This window comes from Nothobranchius furzeri, chromosome 5, assembly GCF_043380555.1.
Source record: "Nothobranchius furzeri strain GRZ-AD chromosome 5, NfurGRZ-RIMD1, whole genome shotgun sequence".
Classification (NCBI taxonomy): Eukaryota; Metazoa; Chordata; class Actinopteri; order Cyprinodontiformes; family Nothobranchiidae; genus Nothobranchius; species Nothobranchius furzeri.
The window spans coordinates 12,963,399-12,988,058 of record NC_091745.1 but is presented as its reverse complement, the minus strand read 5'-3'; the positions used below and the strand labels follow the sequence as shown (position 1 = coordinate 12,988,058).

The 24,660-nt window shown below is 46.2% G+C and overlaps 2 protein-coding genes and 1 long non-coding RNA gene across 3 annotated transcripts in view; 2 read left to right on the top strand and 1 right to left on the bottom strand.

The window, feature by feature from the left end:
* The window catches only part of LOC139069967 (uncharacterized), a 474,557-nt gene that overhangs the window by 84,866 nt on the left and 365,031 nt on the right, over nt 1-24,660 (bottom strand). The gene's annotated exons all lie outside the window — the stretch shown is intronic.
* Nucleotides 218-1,946, top strand: LOC139070167 (putative leucine-rich repeat-containing protein DDB_G0290503). The gene is made up of 2 exons (XM_070551892.1): nt 218-586; nt 678-1,946. Exons 1-2 carry the CDS (start codon nt 218-220, stop codon nt 1,944-1,946), a joined length of 1,638 nt encoding a protein of 545 aa, XP_070407993.1.
* LOC139069974 (uncharacterized) lies at nt 7,732-10,107 on the top strand. Its single transcript, XR_011520633.1, has 4 exons — nt 7,732-8,209; nt 8,738-8,832; nt 8,966-9,129; nt 9,488-10,107. It is a non-coding gene; the product is annotated as an uncharacterized lncRNA (long non-coding RNA).

Here is a 24,660-nt window from a genome sequence, read left to right as displayed (position 1 = left end):
ATCTAGCATCAGCCAGCTCCCACTTCATTAGCAGCCAACTGCTGGTGTGAGACACATCGACTCTCTGAGACAATAATCTTTTACAACCTCAAACCTTTTTTCTGAGTTTGATAAAAGACCAAGAGTCTCTAGAATCATGTCTATTCTACATTTTTCATCTGAGGAGCTCCAGCGGGAATTATCTGGGTGTAAACACCCCAAAATTTATTTTTCCCATATGGCGCTCTTGGAGAAAGTCCAGTCTCAGCTTTTAATCACGGAGAAATTGTTAAGTGATGAAAAGCAGCAAACATTACAAGCAGAGACTGAATTGGAAAAATACAACGACATAATTACCGTCCTGGAACAAGAACTGGACGTTTATCAAGACAATGCAGAGACCTGCAAGGTCACCCAGCAGGCTTTAGAGACCAAACTGAAGAAGAAAGCAACTGTGTGTGAAAATCTGCAAAATCTTTTAAAGCAGGAATCCCAGCTGAGACGTAGATTTGAACAGGGGAAGATAAACGACCAGATTAGGAACGAAGTTTATCAGAAACTAAGAGAAGAAATTAATGAACTGAAAGAGTGTCTGGATTACTACCAGGTTAACGCTGAGACCTGCAAAACTACAATTCAGGCTTTGGAAATTCAGTTGGAGGAAAAAACTAAATGTTTCTGAAAGTTTGCAAAACCAGTTAGGACTGGAGTCAGAGCTGAGACTGCAGTTGGAAGAGGAGAAACAGAAAAAAGACTCGCTCACCGAGGCTTTATATGAACAAATCAGAGATTTAGAGATTATAAACGGTGTTCTGGTAGACGAGATGAAAAGTATCTTCTCTGAGACGAACGAGGCAGAGGAGAAGCTTTCTGAGGAGGACGGAGAAAAGGCTTCTCTCTGTGGGGAATGTGAACCCAGTTCAGAGGACGAAACTCAGCTGGGACCGAGTCTCAGATTAGCTGACCCAGCCCAGCAGGAGTCGTCTGGATGTCGGCATCCAACTTTCGATTTCCTTTTCCAGACAGTCGGCTCCGAACACCTACGGCTGTCTCGCCTGGACACAAGTCTCAGTGACCAAGCTGAAATAAGCTCAACGGTAGAGAGCGAGTGTAAAAAATCCAGAACTCTGATTGATGAACTCAAACAGAAACTGGATTATTACCGAGGTGAGGCAGAGTCCTGCAACAAAATGATGCAGGAGGTAAACTTACAGCTGAAGGAGAAAGATAATCTGCTGGAAAACCTCCAAAAGCGACTCAGTCGGGAATCTGAGCTGCTGAGATCCAAGTTTGATCAGCAGCAGAAAATCCAGCGGAACAAAGACAACGTTTATGAGAAATTAAAGGTAGAAATTAGTGAACTGGAAGAGGGACTGGATTACTACCAGTTTAATGCAGAGACCTTCAAAATTACAATTCAGACTCTCAAAACTCAGCTGGAGGAACTAGAACATCTGATTGAAGACCAGCAACAGCGTTTAAAACAGGAGTCAGAGCTGAAACTCCGGCTGGGACAGGAGATTCAGAACAAGGACTCGTTCAACGAGGACTTAGAGACACAAATTAGAGATCTGGAGAAAATCAACCATGATCTCTCAGAACAACTGGAGACCTTTAACTCTAGGAAGAACACGCCTGAGCCAGACGAGAAGCTGTCTGAGGAGCTGGAAGCCTTTACGTACCAGCTGGTAGAGGAAGCTTCTCTATGTGAACCTCAGGAACAAACTTCTGAGAGTCTGGAGCCTGACGAGGATTACGAGATGGGACAAGAAGTTTGCTCTCCCCCTGAAGAACAGATAGATTCAGTGGAAGCAAATAGAAGTCTTCATGAAAACGAGCCTTCCCCCAAAGACAGCGTTCCACAAACAGTCAGGAACCAGAACGTTTCATTGTGGAGGCGCTTCAAGAAGTTTCTCACTCCGGCATGTCTACGGAAACATAAAGTTAGGCCTGAAATTAGCATCTGACCCCGAAAACACTCGGGCTTCATGATGACATCACCAGTTTAAACCCCAGATGTTACCTCACGAAAATTAGCATTAGCATTCTCTAAATTTAGACATTTTTGTGTGAGTGACTGAGTGAGTGATTGAATAACTAATCTTAGATGCAACACCCCTTTAGAGCACACACAAGCACACCAGAAAAAAAGGGGACTTCCTGATGGAGAATTAGTTCTCCATCATGAATGCGTGGGTTTACTCCGGGCGCTCCGGTTCCCCCACACACACGTAGGGTTAACTAGTGACCCTAACATGTCTCTGGGTGTGAGTGAGTGAATAACTGATGCAGCTTTCTTTAACATAGAAACATGCTTGCTTAGTGTGGGGATTGCTGGAAAGCCTCTGACACAAAAAGTCGGTGACTCCATGCAATCTGCTGCGTTTCCTTAGGGGATGCTGCCCCCGCGACCCGGACCCGGATAAGCGGAGGAAGACGAGACGAGACGAGACGAGAAAACCTTTAAATGACTGGAACAATGAGCTGAACTCAAAGCACTTTTAATCAGTAGAGTCAACTGGAACGCTGGCTCTGTAAAGTGTACTGAGACGACTCTTGTTGTGGATTGGCGCTTTATAAATAACCTGAACAGAACTGAGTTGTGGGGAGCAGAACACCCTCAGAACACGCCCTCTAAGCATCAGAAAGCTTGGTCATGAGGTAACGACATGTGAGATGGTTTTACCCTTTACCCTGGATCCCTTCTGAATGTGGCTGGTTAACGTGCAAGATGACCTTCTGGTTTAATGACCACACATTACGGATTATCAACGATAACTATTATTATACCCAAAGCATAATAAGCCATTTCAGTCATTAAAATACATGTATACTGAATCAAGAGATTACTTATGATGGTTGTAATAACAGTAATAAAGTCAAGAGTTTATCAAAATTATTATTTAGTATTATTATTGTGAAATTTGAAGTGTCCTTCATCTTGGGACGGAACAGCAGCAGATAAAGATGGTTTCAGCAGACATCACAGCTCCTGGCGTGGTTAATCTGTGGGGCAAAGCTACAGAACGACCCAGCTTGACCCTGCTGGGAAAATGTGACCGTTGTCACAAATTAGAGGCCATTCATGACACTACAACAGGACATTTAGAAAGAGACACAGGGTTAAGGTTAGGATGGAGGCGAGGGGAAGGTTAAATCGCTAGAGGTTAGAGGTTAAATGTCTTTGAAATGTCCGTTTTACCGCGGGCGTCGGAAAGCGATGCTCTGACACAGCGCGTCGCCTCCCAACGCATCGGAAACAAACGCTTGGTCACCCATCAGCAGTTTCGGCCGCTTCGGGTGTGGGAATGTGTTGCTTAGGCAGAATGCTCAGAACTCTATGATGTCACAGACCACACACCCTCCAGGATCCCCCTAATGATATAGAGCTGGTCCAGTGTTCCACGGCCAGGACGAAAACCACATTGCTCCTCCTGAATCTGAGGTTCAACAACCTGGCGGACCCTCCTCTCCAGAGTCCCTGAATAGTCCTTACCAGGAAGGCTCAGGAGTGTGATCCCCCTGTAGTTGGAACACACCCTGTGGTCCCCCTTTTTAAATAAGGGAACCACCACAACGGTCTGCCCGTCCAGTGGGACTGCCCCCGATGTCCACGCGATATTGCAGAGATTTATACTAGATTTTATAAAATAACAAGTGTCGGAACATTTGGAAACACTTAAAATAATAAAATGGGTCCAGAGAGCTGCAGAGTGAGTGGAACATTGGGTTGTGAAGGAAGAACAGAGCTGTCAACAGTGTTATGGCTATAGATAAATTATATCACCAACACATTAGCTATAACAGTCAGGGATATGTTTATCCTGTTTGCCTGAAAATAAATCTGTCCTAAAGGCAAAATTCAAAAGCAGCAAGACTCCCACCTGGAAGTCTTTCACTGCTTTTGGAGCTGGCCTTTAAGACAATCAGCAATATTAGTTAAAAATATATCATTTCCCCTATTTGTGACATGAACTTTGTCTGACAAAATTGTCCCTGGACTGTCATGTCTGATGTGAGGATGCATGGTGGCGCAGTGGTTAGCACTGTTGCCTCGCAACACGAAGGTCGCAGGTTCAAAACTCGGCTGCGGCCTTTCTGCGTGGAGTTGAGTGTTCTCCCCATGCATGCGTGGGTTTTCTCTGGGTGCTCCGGTTTCCCCCACAGATCACAACATGCCCTATAGGTTAAAAAAAATGTAAGTCACTTTGGGTAAAAGCGTCTGCTAAGCACATAAACATAAACAACAACAGTACCATTTAAGCTAGAAATAAAAGAAGCCAGAACACTGTTGACAAACCTCCTGGCCTTCTCAATTTTAGCAGGTTTTACACCTGCCCTCCATCTACACCTTTGGGTGATGGATGACATGATGATCATCATATGAGGGTGTAGAAGGTGAAGCCGGTGCAGGTCTTCCTTCATCATGTTGACCAGCTTCACACTGCTGACCACCCCCATGTCATTGCCGCCACCGTGGATGAGAAAGACATCAGGAGCTGCTCTTCCTTGCAGGGAGTGGAAAAAGAAGGGGAGAAGGTCTTTTCACCTCAGTCCACCCCAACCGAACCAGGAGACACGGACGTCAGGGAGGCCAAGGATGTCTCCGAGGGTCTCTGCAGCTCTCTGGGCACCACGCCTCACATAGCTGTCTCCAATGATCCAAATGGCTATGGAGAAAAAAATAACCTTGCTGTTTAAAGTCCAAAACCACACACGAGGTGGTCAAGACAGGTACTTGGTACGTACACTTGCTGCTTTGTGTAGCCAACGTTGAAGACACACAGGTTGCCATGGTTACCTTTTAACAGATCTAAAAGAAAAAAATGTAATAAAAGAGTGAAACTTACAACTTCCCAGACTTCATTTCATGATTGCTAATCAGCTATGGCTGATTTATTGTTTGGATCAAAGTGAGTTACACTATTTCTAATATATTTTTATTTCTATTATACATACATACTTTTTAATGATTATTTTTACATGACTGTTATCAGGCTCTCTTGTTCTGGCTCTCATGATAATTCAGTTTCGTCCAGTAAGTTATCTTGTGCTTACTTCATCTGTATAATGTCTCTTTACTTTTGTTGAATTGTTCTGAGTCCAGAATAAAGGCTACTTGGCTTTACAAGATATAAACAAGTATTACGTTTTGGAAATATATGAAATGTATTTAGCCTGCTGTTATATTTCCACCGTAATGTCAATACACTATTAGAGTTTATACAGAGTCAGACTGCATACACGATAGCTTGGTTACCTGTTATCTTCTCCTTTTATTACAGAACACAGAAGTAACACACACACATAACTGGGCGTAGTGCCCCCTACTGGCGATGACTTGCATAACACACAATAACTCTTGGTCCATACATAACATCTCCTCCCCACTAAGCTATGCGACCCTACCACCACCCACAGAAACATTTCCATAACCAAAGTATTATTCAGGGGCGGCGTTAGGCCCGGCAACTTGGGCTGAAGCCCCGGATGTTTCATGAGCCCCCTTCAGACAGGCCATGGAAAACGGAAATGTTCCGGACTCTGTCCATAAGACCTTTGTGTCTGAATACAAACATCTGGATAACGTGTTCCGGAATTTAACCGGACGAAGCCCCTAGTAACAGGTCCGGACTTGTTACAGACAGAGTGGCTGCTTCAGACTGGTGAGGTAGAGTTCCGGACGGGGGGGGGGGGGGGGGGGGGGGGGGGGAATGAACCGGGGGACGCTGTGCACACCTAGATAGCTCGCTCCTGTAGCATGCGGCGAACCACGGCAGCTCGCCTCCTACGGTACCGCCTAGACGCGCGACGGAGCGCTTCACACCGCTTCAGTGATTCCTTTAACCATTGAGCTTCATCATCCAGGTCTCTCATGCGTCTTCGTGTGTGCAGAATTATGCTTAAGCGCCCCGTGATTTTTATTTTGAGAGGCGCTATAGAAATGATATTTTCTACTTCTTCTTAGCATGAGTCCGACCCCCCCCCCCCCCCCCCCGCGCCGTCAGACATCTGGAACTTTTCCCTGCTGTGTGAACGCAGCCGAAAGGACAAGTTCCGGTACAAAAGTGGTGTGTCTGAAAACACAGTTCCGGTTAAAAACCGGATTGAATTGTCCACAAATGTTCCAGAATGTCTATCTGAAAAGGGCTATGGTAAGCCCCGGATCTAAATCGCTGAAGTAACATACAGTGCCAAAGTCCACCAGAGAGGGAGCAGCTAGCAGTAGTTTGTATACAGCCTGCCTGAGCCTCCACCACTGCAGAAGAAGCCCTTCAGCAGCTGGCTTCTTCTGCAGTCTCTGCCTGAAACGCATGAGTGAAGATGACATAAGGACGTTTTTAAGAACAAAAGTACAACGACAGAACCCCATGATGAGACTGGTGTTGACTCAGGTTTGTGAGTCTTATTTGAAAATATTTGTTGTGCTGCTGGTTTGCCTAAAGTTAGCTTACTATCAGGTAAAGTTGTTGGAGAAAGAAAGGGAATATTTACTATCATCTCACACTAAACACTAACAGGAACAATATTCTGCCCTAAATATGCTTAATATGTAGCTTCAGATTAAAAATAATGTGGTACAAGACATATATATGTGATGTTGACTAGTGCTTGTCATGTATGTGTGCGCGCGTGCGTGTGTGTGTTAAGCCCCGGATCTTCTTCAGTCCTAAATCCGCCCCTGGTATTATTTATATATTTTTTTATTACAACATTCATGAAAACTGGAACTAATGTTTCTTTCTGTATGAATTGTTTTGTTCTTGAGAACAATGTCACTGAACACCAACATTCTCACTGAATTACTTAATACGTTCACCCATCCCGATAACGAGCGGGTGGCTTGGTGACTCACTGGTATGGAGCTAGGATTGGGACAATATTCAGCATAACTTGTACCAAGTTTTGTATCTTCGAACATGTTTCATCACATGTAACTTTGGATTTGTAACTTGTAACTTTAGTTTTCTAACTTGTAATTCTCAATTTGTACTTGTATTTCTTGTTTTGTAACAGGAAATCTTCATTTTGTACATGTATTTTTCATTTTGTAAAATCAAACTTTTATTTTGTACATTTAATACTCATTTTGTAACATCAAACATTCATTCAGAAACATGAAACTTTCGTTTTGTAACTAGCAGACTTCCAAATTGAAAAAATCAAGGTACAAGTTTGAAATCAAAACTCTCAAAACACACATTTCATTCTACAGGTACAAACCTCAAATCTACAGTTACGGATCTTTTTGTCTCAATTCTAGCATCAGTGGGAGGAACTTGGGTGGAACCAATGAGAGCACGAGTCTTAGCTACCAATCACGTTTCTCGAATTTGTCACACCCTGTCCTGTCTTCCCTTATGTTTTAGTCTGTGTCTCCGTTGATTGCTCCCACCTGCCTCTTGTTTCCCAATCACCCTAGCTCCCGCTCCTCGTGTATTTAAAGAGCAAGTAACGTCTAAATTAAATTTTTTTTGCTGATGAACTGTATAAATGAGTGTCTAATAGTGTTTTAAATGTGTGTATTCATTATTTTAGCATTTTGGTGCATTTTCTTTAAAAATTAAAAATTCTGCCTAAATACCACAGTATAGCTCCACCTTCAGCTTAAAACATAGAATTTGACTCATTTTGAATAAATTTTAGCCAATGGCTAAAGAGTAAGATACTACGTAAACCAGTAGAGTACTACGTAGCAGCTCTGTGTCAAAGTTATAAAAGCATCGGGAGTCTCGGCCACGCCTTGTGGCGAGTTGGGAGTTGAATTTGCATGAGAGTGTAGGAGGCTAGCCGTAGTTCAGCATTAGCATATAGCATTAGCATATCCTAGTCTTTAGCATAGTTTTTAGTGTTATACATACTTATTTAGTGTTAGCTTGGCTGTTGGATATTGTAGTTTAGTTACTGTTTGGCTGTTAGTGTAATTAGGAAAGTAGTTCGGGTTTAGTGCTCCATATCGTGTTGGTATGGTGAGATGGTGTAGTGTAGTATGGTTGCGGAGCTCTGTCGGGTTGCACTCCTTTCCGCTGGACTTAGAAATTAGGCGCCAGTGGTTGCGTGTCTGGAAAACATTCAGCTCCCGCCTGGTGCTGTAGTTTGCAACCAGCATTTTACCCGCGATTCTGCACGTTTCCGTTCCAAGAGGGAGGCTGTGCCCACCGTGGCTCTTCCGCGATTTAGATGCAGCCCACCGACTCTGCTCCCCCACCATGACGGGCTACAGTCTGAGGTGAGTAAGCTAAATAAAAGTTTTAACATCTTCTAAAGACAATTCCCTTCCTAAATGCAAAGTTTGAGAGACGTGGTTCACTCCATTTAGCTAATATCAGTCTGCACTGCCTTCGGGCTATTTTGTCAAGTTCACAAAATGTGGAACGGGATGTAAGGTTAGAATCAGTGGCGAATCGGAACATATCTCGAAGGCCTGGCCGACAAAACGGTCCACCTGACTGTCAGGCTCAGAGAAAATTCGGGTTGTTTTTGTGTCAGTCGGTAATTCAGCAACAGTGACTCTAAACTGACGCAGCACTAGTTGACAGACAGCATTACAGCGTCAAATCTAGCACAGCGTGACCCGGTTCCGTGAGGAATTCTGTTCAGGAGGTCGCATTTCAGGATCTCCACATCATATGTGACTGACTTTTACGTTATAATAACATCACACACTAGGAATGTTATAAAGCGCCTATATGGGACAGTTTCTTTTGTATTTTATCTGACTTTATAAACATCAATGTGCTTCTATTTTTTTTTTCAGGCTAAATCTACCCAAGACACTGGCTGTCAGACTGATTTAGTAATCTGCAAGAATGCACTTGTCCAGGCTGACGTGAAGCCTTGCCCGTAGCAAAGGTGAATTATTTTTAATAATCTTCTATGTAAACATTTTATTACCTTCTAGTTTTCATTTGTTTTACAGATTGTTACAAGTGATTTTATGCTCTTTTAAACATTTATAAATGTGCTGCTTCTTTGTTTTTTATAGAGCTCACAGCCTCAGTGTCTTGTGACACAAGGACCATGACAGAAATTCATCTTCCAGAAGGTCCCAGAGCATCCACACCTCCTGAAAAGACCAAGATGTGAGGTGTCTGCTGTTGATTCCAGCTTCCACCTCAGTGACAGTACAAGCTCAGTGAACTGTTCAAGGTAAAAAAATTAAAACATTTCTGAATTTTTAAGATATTAACAATTAAATAAGTATGTGATTACATCATGAAGGAGGCTACTGATTCTGGCCCTGTGACACTTGGTGGTGACGTGTGAGCTGATTCACCTGGAAAACAACTTTTAAATTAAATATTTTGTTTTTGCTATCAAAAGTAAATTAACTAATAACCTGCATTACTGCAGGACACTCAGCAAAATATGGACTCTACACCATGAGGCATGCACACGTTAATAACTCTCTAAGAGCACATAAGGTGAGCAACACCACATATTGTACACTGTCCTGAATTTGTTTTCTTTCTGCATGATTTGTTTTCTTTCTGCATCTCATCATTAGCCTGGCTGATCACCTGATAACTCCTGTCATCTGGTTGTGACAGCATGAGGATGTCCTCACACACCTGTAACCTATCAGCTCATCTGGCAGAATAGAGAGAGAAGAGACAACACCACATCTCCTGTTCCTGGAAAGCCTTCAGCCATCCTTCGATGACTGAGAACCTCCATCAGCTCTGTCTCCTGTCTGCCTACAATTATTATAATAAATATTGTGTTTGACAAGTTTTTTGTGCTGCCAAATATCTCATTTTGATTCCAGTTTTGATATTTTAATGGATATTTATAAATTACATTAATTGAATTATCACATTGTCGCATGTTTAACTAGCTCTATTGTGATGAACTAAACTAGCATCTCACTGTTAAAAGCTCGTTTTAATTTCAAGCATGTTTAAGTATTTATGGACATGAACAAAAACAGGAAATATATAAATTGAGATTTATTTAATTAATATAACAAATAAGGTGGAAAGAGTCATTGAAAGGCACATTCTTCTGGAAGCTCCTGATCCTGAAGACATCAGCAGGAGACCAGCTGCAGACACCAGAGGATCACCTGCAACCAAGAGCAGCTAGTATCAGTAAATAAATAATGAAATCAGGGCAGTTTTAGTGGGCTGAACACATTACAGAATAATTTTCTCATGGGGTATTTTCAAAACTTTATGCAGCAGACTGTAGCTTGAGCCCAGATCTCCTGGAGACCTGCTATCCAGCACGTTTCAGTGGATTTTCCTACTTTAATAGGTTAGATAAGCTGTTAAGCAGCTCAGCTGTTTGTTGCTGATTAAAACCAGGTGTGTTGATGCAGATAAATCTCTAACACATGCTGAATACTAGCTCTCTAGGGCCGTGGAGCCAAACACTGCAGCTAATCCAATGCTATGGCTAACGGCTACTTACATTCAGAGATGGTTCTGTTGGGTCGGTTCCGGTAATTTCAGGCAACTCACAAGCTCAAAACAATAAGGCTCATGTCCGCTTGTCTCCTCCAATTAGACTTGGTCCCTTTCTTCTCGAGTGTCTGGGTAAGGAGGGGGAGAAACGTCCTCCACTTCTAATGACTGCTCAGAGTGAATGGAGCTAGCTTCGTCTAGTTAGCCGTCGTCTTCGTCACTGCCGCGGCTCCGCCCTCTCGGTCCTCCAGGCAACGCCTACCAATGGTGCAGTTTTTAAAATTGATACGTGGGTGGGGTAAGACTCTGAGGCACACTTGACATGCACTTTAAACCCCTTCTGTTCTGTGTTTCATGTCGGATCATTGTTTCATTGTCCAGCGTGCGTCCTAATAAATCTGTGTGTAAAGAATCCTACCTGTCTGCCGGCTTCCTCCCCGGCCTGGATCCTCATCTCTTCTCCGCTTCACCCAGCCAGTGCGCTTGACAGAATCATCCAACCAGAACCCGTTGATGGATCCAGCCGGGAGATTCTGCCTTGGGAGTGCCTGCTCCGGTTCCTCTCGTCTGATCACCGGCCGGCCTCCCCCCCTCCTGCTTCGCCTCGCTGAAGACGCCATCGCCGACCTTCGGCCGCGGCGTTCCTCCCTGTCCTCCCGGAACCGGAGGCATGTTTGGACCGGGAGCCGCTGCCAGATCGCTCCAGTTTTGTGGGCACGAGACTGGCGGTCTGTTCCCCCGGAGTTGGTCCGCCGCGTGGAGAAAGACGCCGGAATCCACCGCAGCCCTGCGCTTCAGGACAGAGCTGCGAGCCCGCCGCTGGCCGTGCTCAGCGCGCCAGTTCGGACACGCCCCCGGTCAGACCAGCGGTTCCGTCCTCTCCAGGCGGAGGAGCAGTGCCCGTAGCCCAGCTTCAGGCGGAGCTTGGCCGGATCTGCCAGCTCGTCAGCGACCAGGAGTCTCACCTGAATGCTCTGGCTTCTTCGTCTCAGAGCCAGAAGAGCAAGCCCGAGGTCCACCCAGCGGAGCTCGCAGGTCTCCGGGCTGAGCTGGCACAGCTCCATCAGACCCTCAGTTTTAATCAGCTCCAGCTGGATGGTGTGTCCTCCCTGCTCACACAATTTCCAGCAGTGGTCCCCGAGGTCGCACCGCATCCGGTCCAGCTTGTCCAGGCAGCTCCTCCCACAGCGGCTCTGCCTCCGGCCCAGAAGCGGACGGATCAGGCCCAGAAGCAGACGGTACCGGCCCGGAAGCAGACGGTACTGGCCCAGAAGCTGACGGATCGGGCCCAGAAGCAGACGGTACCGGCCCCGAAGCTGACGGATCGGGTCCAAAAGTCGGTGGTCCAAAAGTCGACGGTCCAGAAGTCGACGAACCAGAAGCCGACTCCCCCGGGCCAGAAGCCGACTCCCCCGGGCCAGAAGCAGACGCCCCCGGACCAGAAGCAGACGGTTCCGGTTCCGATCCAGAGGCCGACGGTCCAGAAATCGAAGGACCAGAAGTCGACGCCCCTGGACCAGAAGCCGACTCCCCTGGACCAGAAGCAGATGGTCCCCCTGGTCCGACGTCTCCACCGTCTCCGGTTCCAATGGTGGTTCTGAAGGTCGCTCCGGTCCAGCCCGTCCAAGGGACTATGTCCCCGGCCCAGCCTGCTGAGCTCCTCTGACGCAGGCGCCGGCCTCCAAGGGCCCGTTGCCTCCTCATCTGCCGCAGGCGCCGGCCTCCAAGTGCCCGTCGCCTCCTCATCTGCCGCAGGCGCCGGCCCCCAAGAGCCCGTCGTCTCCTCCTCTGTCCCAGGCGCAGGCCCCCGGACTCTGCTGGTCCCTGCCGCCTCTCCATCTGTCCCTCGGTTCCTCTGGGCCCTCCCTCCGGGTCCCCCTCCTCCCGCCCTGCTCCTTGTTCATGTGGGCGTCTGGGATCCGGCCTTTTTTAGGGGGGGGACTGTCACACCCTGTCCTGTCTTCCCTTATGTTTTAGTCTGTGTCTCCGTTGATTGCTCCCACCTGCCTCTTGTTTCCCAATCACCCTAGCTCCCGCTCCTCCTGTATTTAAACCCCTTCTGTTCTGTGTTTCGTGTCGGATCATTGTTTCATTGTCCAGCGTGCGTCCTAATAAATCTGTGTGTAAAGAATCCTACCTGTCTGCCTGCTTCCTCCCCGACCTGGATCCTCATCTCTTCTCTGCTTCACCCAGCCAGCGCGTTTGACAGAATTCCTATCCAATCATTAGGAGAGGAGGGCAGGGTTCTGTCAGAGCTGTAGAGAGAGTTACGACACGGAATGCGGGAGTCACGTGGTTCATGTAGCTTCGAATAGTTCCAAACAGCCCCTGCTGCTGCATTAACTGCAGTTCATTTTCGGTGTTTCGGAAGGATTTTCTCCGGTAAGTTGATGAAATGTCATCGAAATGTCGAACTGCTGAAGCATGAGACAAACAGGATTACGAACATAAGAAGATATGATGTTCTGTTTTGTGGACTCAAGTAATAAGAATAAAATTACGATATTTCAAGAATGGTAGTCGAACAATAACTTTTAAAAATTAGACATTTTCCATAAAGCTGCTCATTTCCACTTGCTTTATAATATTAGCATTTGCAATTTTGTTATTAAGGAATGACAAGAAATAAGAATTAACAATAACACAATTATCAATAAATAAATGTCAAAGAGTTACTAAAACAAAAATCTTATTTAACCATTAAAGGTTAAACTGTGTTGTGTGTCCATCTTCTTGTTTTCATAGTGGCTGAGCGGAGAGCTGACCAGGAACAACGGTGGTAGCAAAACCCTGTTGGGTCTGTGATGGAGTGATGCACGCCTGGAGTGACTGCCATCTCATCCACAGTAAGCACACACTCTCTTTCCATCTCTGTCAGATTTTTAAACTTCAAACTAAGCATGTCACACACCTCTCCTAACACACATGGTTCCAGTTTAATGGGCTGCATTTGTCTTTGCAGGGTTCTAACATCAGGCAGAGGGATACTCATGTCCTGAAGAAACCTGTAGCCTGTTGAACCCACTGAAAAACAGAGTTGTACGGCCTTTTTGATTGTCTGTTTACTCCATTAAATGCCTCTTGTGTTTTTCACGCCTTTTTGACTTTCTATTTCCTCCCTTAGGTTTTCCAGCTGGGTTCCCTGGTTGCATCGCTTGTTCCTTTCTCCTCCTGGACCTGACGCCGGCTCCTCATGGCTTCCTGGGATGTCCCTCTCTCCTGATACCATCTCATGTCCCCTCTCACTTTCTCTCATTTCATTTGCCCCACTGCTGCTGCTTTCCTCATTCTCTGAAATTATAATGGCACTGTTAGAATAAAGAGTAATTTTAAAATAAAATAAATACAAATGTCTAATATTTCAAAAGATTTGTACCACAGTTTACTTGAGTACAATTTGTGTGGTCACTGGTCAGTGGATCAACATGCAGTGGTTCTGCTGTACTTCTCACCACGGGTCCTTCCTCCTCCTTGGTTCAGGGCGATGAACAAACAGGGTTGGTACAGCATCAGCCCTGAGTCTCACCTTGCCTTGCCTAAGCTCAGTAAACTGTCCCTCGTCAAAATGTGTCTGTAGAGTGGTGTATTAGTTTATTTCCTGCCACATTTAAGTTTAATTTAACAGGCTTGTGCAGCTGAGAGCAAAACATGTAGAGCCTTGATAGAAAACATTATAGAGTGCACGTTAAACTCACTGCACACAGCTTTTTGTTATTGTGATCTCTGGTCATGGTGAGGTTGCCCCTGCTGACTTCAGCCAACCATTTTCTTCTCTCTGCATCTTTGGGTAAGCCGTAATTCTGATTCCTCCCTCAGACCATTTGCTATATGCAGCGCAGCCAACCATGTAAGATAATCAACCTATAAAGGGATTATTAAAATACTATTTTTGTTAGATTGTTAGTAGGTAGATGGACTATATCAGGGAGGGAGGTAAAGGGTGTCTTCCTGGGGTGTCGGTAAGAACACAGGTTCAGGCTTTATTTCAACTTGACCTCTTTATTCTCATGTGAAAAGTGGTAGCAACAGCAATGCACAGGGGCACGCAGAACAATAATGCAGGGCTGAGCAATGAGTATTCAACTCATTAACATTAACAGGGATATTGGTAGGTGAGTGTGTGGTTTAGCAGTCATTCACGCACACAAAACTGACAACCTGGGAACTAGCTAAGTAAAACTCTCCTCCACTCTGCTGTCTCATGTGCTTCTCCACCTGCTCTGCTCGGTGGTCTCCTCTGTACTGTTGCCAGCTCTGCTCTGAGAGAGTAAGAGCTGAGTGCGCAAGTGTGCCACCTGGTGGCCTTTCCAACACAGCCGCCCCCAAATTTGGGATAAATTTGCTCCCTGGAAAGGCCAACGTACAGCAGTGGGTTAGTCCCTGAGTCAATCTTTAATCCGGAACCTCAGGTAGCACGACTAGGCGGGCGATGGGTCTTGTGTAGGTACGGTCTTGGATCTGCACTTCGGCGCTCCTTACTTTACCGTCGGCACCAGGGAAAACCTTGGACACTTTGCCGATTTGCCAGGCAGATCGGGGAAGCTGGGTGTCGACTATCATGACAACGGTGTCTGCTTCGATGTTTGGTGCCGAACCCTGCCACTTCCCTCGGGTCTGTTGGCCGAGCAGGTAGTAAAGGATGACCAGAATCGCTCAGCCAGTACCTGCACATGTCGCCATCGTCTCTTGCTTAAAAGCTCAGATGCGGGGTAAACAACTTGGGGAAGAGAGGTGTCTGGCCGCCCCATCAAGAGGCAATTTGGGGTCACCGGGTCAAGATCTGACAGGTCTGATGAAACGTATCCAAGGGGTTTGGAGTTCAAGATGGCTTCTATTTCGACAAGGACAGTGGTCAGAACTTCTTCCGTAACAGTCTCTGCTCCCAGGGAAGCGCGTAGTGCTACCTTAACGGATCGGATCTCCCTTTCCCAGACTCCTCCGAAATGCGGGGCAGCAGGGGGGTTGTAGTTGAAGTGGATTTGCTTTTTAGCTAAAATGTCTTGCAGCTGTGGGTTAAGCTGGTTAAAGCTGGTCTCCAGTTCCTTCTGTCCCCCATGGAAGTTGGTGCCATGGTCCGAATACAGTTCGAGTGGAGTGCCACGGCGGGCAATAAACCTTCTCAAGGCCATAAGGAATGCATCACTGTCAATGGATGTGAGCACCTCCAAATGAACGGCTCTGGTGGTGAGGCACTTGAATATCAAGCCCCATCGTTTCTCAGTACGACGCCCAATCTTGATGGTGAGGGGGCCAAAGCAGTCCATTCATGTGGAGTGAAACACTGGTTTAAATAACTGCAGTCGGGCTGGAGGCAGGTCTACCATTTTCTGGCTGGGGGGTTTGGCTTTAAGCTTACAGCATTCTAAGCATTGGCGTTGGTGTTTCTTTATGGCCTCACGGCCTCTGAGGATCCACACCTTCCTACGTAGTTCTGCATAGACTCTTTCAGGCCCAGGATGATGCAGTCTGTCATCATAGTCCTTGATCAATAGCTGGCAACTCTGCTGCTTGGGGTCCAAGACAATGGGGTGCACCACCTCTGGACTGAGAGCTCTGCTACGTTGCAGACGACCTCCTACCCGGATAAGCTGACTGGAATCCTCAAACTCTGGGGGCAGGCACAGCAGCCTGCTGTTGCGCTGAAGGGATTTACCAGTCTGTAAAAGAAGGTAGTCTTCAGGAAAGCTGTCCATCTGAGCCTGCCTAAAGACTTGACGCTCTGCTTCACGGTAGGTCTCAGCAGGGGGTAGACCCGTCTGGTTGGAGTCTTTGTGAATCTGTTCCGCTGTAGCTTCAACTTGCGCTTTCCAGCTGCGATACTCTTTCCTATCCGCCAATGAATGGGAGATAGTAAGGCCAAAAAAGGCACTCTTCTTTCGTTCATTGTCATCAGGAGGCACAGGTGCACATGGGTTCAAGGGCCATTCACTGCTGGGCTGCAGCAGGAAAGGAGGTCCCTGGAACCAACGGTTTGGTCCAAATAGGTCCTTCAAATTCTGGCCTCGAGTTAGGTCATCTGCAGGATTCTGTTGGGATCCTACATACCGCCATGCCTCCGCCTTGGTGAGTTCCTGAATCTCGGCCACCCGTGTGCCGACAAACACCTTGAAATGGCAGGACTCAGAACGTAACCAGTGGAGAACTGTAGTAGAGTCTGACCAGCATATCACCTCTTGTATGGACAAGGTGAGCTCATTGGTTAGTAGCTTTGCCAGTTGTGCTCCGGTAAGAGCAGCACACAGCTCCAGTCTGGGTATGGATTGCTGCCTCCGTGGTGCCACACGGGATCTTGCTAGTAAAAATTAAATGTTAACATGTCCATCGGGTCCCACAGAGCAGAGGTAGGCTACAGACCCATATGCTCTCTCTGAGGCATCCGAGAATATGTGTACCTCATGGGTCACTTGGGGGTCATCCATGAATGCAGGGGTGTAGCACCTTGGGATGGTTATTTGTGGCAGGTGTTGATGGTCTGCTTCCCACTCTTTCCATGCCTGCAGTAGATGATCCGGCAAGGCAGGGTCATCCCAACCCCTGGTCTTGTCCCACAACTGCTGTACTATTACCTTCGCTCGGGTGGTAAAGGGTAGGAGGGCACCTAGCGGGTCGTATTGCGTCGCCAATACGCGATAGATGGTCCTCATGGTAAGGACGCTGTAGGAGACGGGTCTGTGCTTGAAGCCAAGGTGATCAGTGCTGCAGTTCCAACTTAATCCTAGAGTAGACTCCTGCGCTTCTGCTTTGTCCTGTGAAAGCCATAGCTCAAGGTTAGGGGATCTGGCTTCAGGTGGTAGGTAACAGCTTTCCCTACTGGGGGTCACCTCTGCAGGGAGTTTTGCTAAAATCCCGCTTTCCAGGAGTTTATGGACTTCGGCCGTGTATGCCATTGCTTTAACAGGGTCTTTGGCCAGGCGTCTTTCGGTACCTCTGAGGAGTGGCATCACTGCTTCTTTGGGAGCTTGGAACTGGGGGAAGCCCTTTCTCCTAAGCAGTGGAGTGGCATAGCGGAGCACCCCACTCACCTCCTGCCTGATGGTCTTTGCCTCTAGGAGGGCAATGGCTTCCTGATCCTCCCTTGACCTGGTCGCCTGCTTCTCGCAACAGTAAGGTAGTTGGTCGAGTTGCCACAGCCTCTCAACGTTCCTCTTCAGCTCCACCTCGGCAGGACTGAGAGAGATGTGGAGACATTGTGGTGATGGCATCTGGTTCTGGAGGTGGCGGGCAGGACCCTGGAGCACCCATCCTAGGCGGTAGGGCTGCAACAACGAATCGATAAATTCGATGAAAATCGATTACTAAAAGCATTGGCAACGAATTGCGTCATCGATTCGTTGTGTCGCACAACTCTTCCAAAAGCGCCCCCCCTTCCCGAATCCCGCCCGCCGTTGCGCGCAGACCAGAGCAAGTCAGATCAGCACGAGGGAGAGCCGCAGATCAGCGCGAGGGAGAGCCGCAGATCAGCGCGAGGGAGAGCCGCAGATCAGCGCGAGGGAGAGCCGCAGATCAGCGCGAGGGAGAGCCGCAGATCAGCGCGAGGGAGAGCCGGCAGATCAGCGCGAGGGAGAGCCGCAGATCAGCGCAAGGGAGAGCCGCAGATCAGCGTGAGGGAGAGCCGGTAGCGGCAGATCAGCGCGAGGGAGAGCCGGCAGACTTGCGCTGCTGCGAACCGGTTCCGCATTGTTGCACAGCGATCCAGGCAGCTGCTTCCAGCGCACGGTCCATTCTCAAAGTGGCGCAACCAAAAAACTATAATTAGCACACGATCGTTCATGTCCGCACATGTTCTCTATTTTCTGTCTTATTTGTGCCTGAAGCTCGCTACTGCGGAGCTCATCACCTGTGCTGTGGTGATGTCACCTCACGCAGCATCGAAAACGCGCTCTGCGCTTTTCGGTCAGGAGATCCCTTTGATCTGCTCAAAAGTAACTGATGAGGTGAAAAGGTAAGAATCCAGGCAACAGATTTTCTGGAGAATTAAGAGGAGATGCAGGAAGATGAGAGACAGACAGGACAGGAAAATAGTTCAATAAAAACAAAAAAACAATCAATCAATCAATCAATCAATCAATCAAAGCTTTATTTATAAAGCGCCTTCCGCAACCCTGTCAGGAAAAACAAAGCGCTGAAAGTGAAACAAAGCGCTGAAAACAAAGTGTTGAAAAGTAAAATGTAGGTAGATTTATCACCACTACACGTTTTTACCTATAAAAAACAATAAGTTATACACATGTCATATTTATACATCTGATACAATTCAGATCACCTTCAAAACTCAGTCACACACCCAGGGCCGTTTCAAGACATTTTGGGGGCCAAGGCAAAATGCCCCCCCACCCCCCCCCACCCCCAATAACTGGGCTCCCCAGAAGCCTCTGTGTAATTCATGCCCTCTCCAGTAGTGTTAGTTATATGGTGTTTATAAAAGCCCCTCAGACATTACTGACATGTTCTAATATTATCAGATGAAAAACTAAATTATCAGACATGCTGTCTCATCTGCTTCTTTTATAAACTTGCAAAAAGTAACAAAACCATTTGAAAGCCACTATTTGTGGATTCTCTGAAAGTTTCCATGGAGTGTGTGACTAGTTATTTTTTCATTGATCCTATCGTCTAATCTCACAGCTGAAACAAGCATCCTTAATAATCTGTGCACAGGAAGCGTACCGATGCTGTAGTAAAACAAAAGGTATAATAATTTATTATTAATAAAACCTTGTTGCAGAACTAAAGCAGAAAAATTTGATTTTGCATTAAATATGCTAAATATTTATATATGAATTGTTTTAGAGCCCTTTAATTGGCAGAATCTGATATTAATTTAGTTCTTACAAAAAATGGGTCCCAACATGGTTTGTGTGGCGTTGCCATAGTTTGACGTCATAGGCACAGATCCCCTGTCCTCTTGTTTGGAAATGGAAATATGGTCACCCTACATTAAACAAACTGTCCACCCGGGCTTTTGCACTGCACAGAGAAGTTTCGCTGCCTACGACTGAACGTCAGTTGAGAGTCAGTCTCATGCAGAATGACCAATGAAGAGAGGGCCTCAAGTTAAGACCCTCTCCTCATTGGTCAGTCCACACGAGGTGGGTCAAAGGTTACTCTGGGCGGGTTACGTGTTGTCAGGCATTCAAGTATTGAGTATATTTACTGCATATTACAGTAAAATATTCTGTATGTGACCACATTATGGTGATCCTTGGGTCGTGATGATGGAGCCCTTGAATATTGTTGCCCAGGGTACAACAAAGTGTTAATCTGGCCCTGGTTCCGCCGTCACATTCCCGCAGAAACTGGTTGATCACACCGGGGCCAGACTACTAGCATGTGGTTTTACAACCACAATGTCCTCAGAAGCAAAAACGCTTTTAAAAGGGAGGGAGGAGTCCTAACTGTTGCTGCAGGCGTGTTGTGTGAGAGTGCAGTTATATACTGGTTAATATATTTTTGGGTTCAGTTGCTTTCATGTGGCCTAATGTGAGTCTATTTGGGATCATTGGAATGATCAGCAGCATTTCTTGATGTGACTTTATGGCAGTTGCCCAGGGCATCATCGCAAGGAGGATGGCATTCATTTACTTTTGTTTTATTTGGTATTTTTTCAGTCATTTTTGGAAATAGTGATCAATTTTGATTAATTCACAGCCTATGTTTAATTACATTTAAAATATATGTCAACAGATGAGATCAAACAAAACAGATGAGAATTGCCCTTAAGCTGTTTAACTTGGACCAAGCATTTTAGGTCACAGATAGATGTAGCTTAGGGTCTCTGTCTATACACCTTATAAGACAATTTAGGTGATGGCATGTTGTTTTTCTGCTATTGAACTGTTTTCTAATAATGTTGTGTTAAATAAAGTGAAGGAAGGAGAGAAATAACGTTTCCCTAGCAGTTTTTAAAAATTTCCCCATGTAATCCGATTAATCGATTAATCGTGTCGAGACCCCATCCGATTAATCGATTATCCAAATAATCGTTTGTTGCAGCCCTACTAGGCGGGTCTTGATGGCAGCTGGGCCATCTGGTGCTGCCAGCCGGACCGGAGCGGTGGGAGTGATCAGATGGGTATGATCAGCACCAATCAGGAGAAGAGGACGGACATGTTCGAAAGGCTGAATAGGGATATCTCTCAGGTGCTTGAATCTCTGAATGACGGAGGCAGGGTAGGAATGCTCAGCAAGCCCCAGGCTCTGAGCAGTGAAGGCTGAGGTAATCCGGAACCTCTTCTGTGGCTGCTTGGCAGGGGATATCTGAAAGGAAACTGAGGAGCCATTAATGGTACTTACATCCTTACGGATGGTCCTTAAGGCTAGACTTTCTCTAGGGCCTTGGATTCCGAGCTCAGCTGCGGCTGGTGAGAGCAGTATAGTGCGCTCAGACCCGTCATCGAGGATGGCATAAGTGCTGAGGCTTTTACCTTGGTGGTGGATTACTACACCAACAACCTTGAGAAGCACCCTTCTGTCATCTGCGGGTTTGTCCAGGTACAGGGTCTTCGTAGTGGAACTCAACAGACAGGAATCCTGGTTTGCAGGTTTAGCATTGACTTCATGAAGGATCTGCAGATGCTTGCCTTTGCAGAGGTTGCATGCTTTCTTAAGGGTACACTGCGCGGCCTGGTGTGAACGTGCGCAGCGCCAGCAGCGATGGTTAGTACGAATCCAGTCCACCATCTGGTCTTTGTTAAAGGCCTTGAATATGGTGCACTGGCTCAGGTAATGTTCATCATTGTTGCAATACGGACAGAAAACCTTAGAGGTCGCTTTCAGCTTTGATGACTGGGGTGTCCTAGATGGTAACGGCTCATGAGATTGTACCTCTGAGGTGTTGTTAGCTCCATGCAACACTGTGGCAGGACGGGTTGCTGATGACTTATTCTCTCGCCATTGGTTTGGATTAGGTACGTGTTGTGTACTTTTGATGCTGGACTGAGGATCTGAGCCTTGGCACCACGCCTCATACTGGAGCCAATCTGCCAGTTCTTGCAGGGTATAAACTGTACCAGCCCGACGTCCTAGCTGCCGGCGAAATGCTGCTCTCATTTCTGCAGGCAGCTTACCCAACAGCCGTTCGACATGTGACCCACACCTTAGCTCGGCCTGACCCTCTCTACCCAAGGTCCGTAGCATTCCCACAAGAGACTGAATCTGGAGAGCAAACTGCTCGAATGCTTCGGCATCACCTCTTCTGATGTCTGGCGAATCCATCACTTTGGCTAATCTTTGGAGGGCTAGGCGATGAGGCTGTCCATACCTCTCATTCAAAGCAGCCATTGTGTCACTGTAGGGGTAGGGGGAGTGGAGGAAAGAATCAGCTACAAGACGAGCCTCTTCTAGCTTTAAATGGTCGACTAGGACCTGATATCTGAATAGCTCGGTAGCATCAGGGGGTAGGAGGTTTTCCAAAGCTATTCGCAGGCGTGTGAACTCACTTGGATCTTTACTGCGAAAGTGCGGGATTGTCGGTTGCGGGCCTCTGTAGGTCTTCTCCTGGGCCAATGGAGTAGCTAGCGGGTGTGAGGACTGTGGGTTTTGCCAGGACAGGTGAGGCTGGGAGTAGACAGGTGTAGGTTGTTCGTACCAAGACCATTGTGACCAATGTTGAGTAGGCCTACCTGAATGTAGGCTCGGTGGATACGGTGTATTTGTGTAGGGGCTGCTCATCTGATCCCTTGGGCCAGCACTATTGCATGATTGCTGGCCAGCATTGGATGCCTTTGATCTACTGGGTGTGATGGCGGCGACCTGGTCCTTCACTACCTGCAACTCGTGGAGCATCTTGCTAAGCATGTTATAGACCGGATCCTGGATTGACTGGTCTGATTGTCTGAATGGGTCCCCAGCTTGTATCGGAGTACCTGTCAATCGGCTGTGGGATGGGAGCCTAGGAGCTGGACCGGAATATCTGAAGGGTGACCCCGGTGCCATTACTTCTTCCTTCCTCAGAGGCTGAGGCTGCCCCCGCTCTTGACTGAAATCGACCTGTGGTCTTGGCACGTTATCCTCCCATGGTCGGCAGTAGGGTAAAGTGAGCAGGGGTTGACTAGTATGCGGGATGTGATCCATTGAGGCAGCTCCTAACTGAGGGCCTTGTCCGACGGGACCCTGAGGTCGATGAGTGTTGTCGGGATATGAAGGGAATTCATCTAGAACTTCCCACTGGATGCCTGGACTGGAGCATCTCGAGAGGGATGGTATGGACATCCCCTCTTCCACTTGCTGCTGTTGATCCTCTTCAGTGCCCCATGCATGCTGTGTTGGTTGACTAGGATGCTGAAAACCACCTGAAAGGTCATAGTCTTGGAGGTAGGCGGGTAGCTGGGACTGACGTCGAGGCCCGACAGTCTGAGTCGTAGCTGAGGTTGGCTGCATACTACTGACTTGTCTCCAGGAAATGCACAGTATCCGGCTCGAAGGACCAGTATTAGATTGTTAGTAGGTAGATGGACTGTATCAGGGAGGGAGGTAAAGGGTGTCTTCCTGGGGTGTCGGTAAGAACACAGGTTCAGGCTTTATTTCAACTTGACCTCTTTATTCTCATGTGAAAAGTGGTAGCAACAGCAATGCACAGGGGCACGCAGAACAATAATGCAGGGCTGAGCAATGAGTATTCAACTCATTAACATTAACAGGGATATTGGTAGGTGAGTGTGTGGTTTAGCAGTCATTCACGCACACAAAACTGACTTAACCTGGGAACTAGCTAAGTAAAACTCTCCTCCACTCTGCTGTCTCATGTGCTTCTCCACCTGCTCTGCTCGGTGGTCTCCTCTGTACTGTTGCCAGCTCTGCTCTGAGAGAGTAAGAGCTGAGTGCGCAAGTGTGCCACCTGGTGGCCTTTCCAACAATTTTTGTACATATAGAAATATTGAACTAAACCAAAAATATAGAGGTGTAAAATTACATTTTAAAATTTGATCCAACCCTAAAATTAGTCATTTCAAATTTTAACCCACGGACACATTTTATTTTAATAATAATCAAAAAAAAGTTATTCAAAAGAGTTTCATTAGGTCTTGAGTACATTGCTCATAATTAATGATTCAGCTTGTTTGCGCATATGTAATGACTAAACATAATGTTGGTAAAATGCTTTATTAAAAATGCTATTATACATGTTGTACAAGTTTGGTGTTCATTTTTTCACAGTTAACACTTTTTTTATCTACTGTGATGAACCATACAGTTTTACTGAAGTTTTCTTTGTAATTAGTTGCTATAGAAGCCATATAAACTGGGTTATAGATGCATGTACTGTCTTCACATAAAAATATAAAGTAATGATTGTAAAATGTATTCACATAATAGATCATCATTCAAAGCATAAACAGCTACATATTTTCAAGGTAAGCTGGAGCAGAATTCTAGCTTTCAATAAACACTTTAAAATCGATATTACAACTCGAGTTTAGGGCTTCTTGTAGGACTTAAAGTTATTAAATATGCTTATATTAGAGCAGTGTGTTGCATTACTACATCAAATTTATTGCTATAATATATTATAGTAATGTATGTGGTCTAAATGCGTTCTACAGTGTGTTAGGACTGTCGTGTTCCTGTAATGTAGAACAGTCACGAGTGTGTCTTCCTACAAATGCTCGGAAAAATATAAATAGGTTACTTTGTGAAGGAGTTAGGACATAATATATAATATAATATATAATATTATTCATTAATTACCACAAATCGCCAGAGGAAATGTGATTATATTAAATTTTTGTGATTTGTCCCACCATACGCTGTTCTAACTGACTTACGGCGCTGTGGGATGTTTGGAACTGAGAGCTCCATGAACCACGTGACCGCGAGTCGGCGAGTTCAAAGAGTGTCGTAACTCTCTCTTTCTACAGCACTGACAGAACCCTGCCCTCCTCTCCCAATGATTGGACAGGAATTCGAGAAACGTGATTGGTAGCTAAGACTCGTGCTGTCATTGGTTCCACCCAAGTTCCTCCCACTGATGCTAGAATCGATACAAAAAGATCCCGTAACTGTAGATTTGGCAGATAGTACTCGTGTACTCGTGGTAGATTGTCGTGATTTGGCGCTATATAAATACACTTGAATTGAAATGAATTGAATTTGAGGTTTGTACCTGTAGAATGAAATGTGTGTTTTGAGTTTTGATTTCAAAGTTGTACCTTGATTTTTTTCAATTTGGAAGTCTGCTAGTTACAAAACGAAAGTTTCATGCTTCTGAATGAATGTTTGATGTTACAAAATGAGTAGTAAATGTTCAAAATAAAAGTTTGATTTTACAAAATAAAAA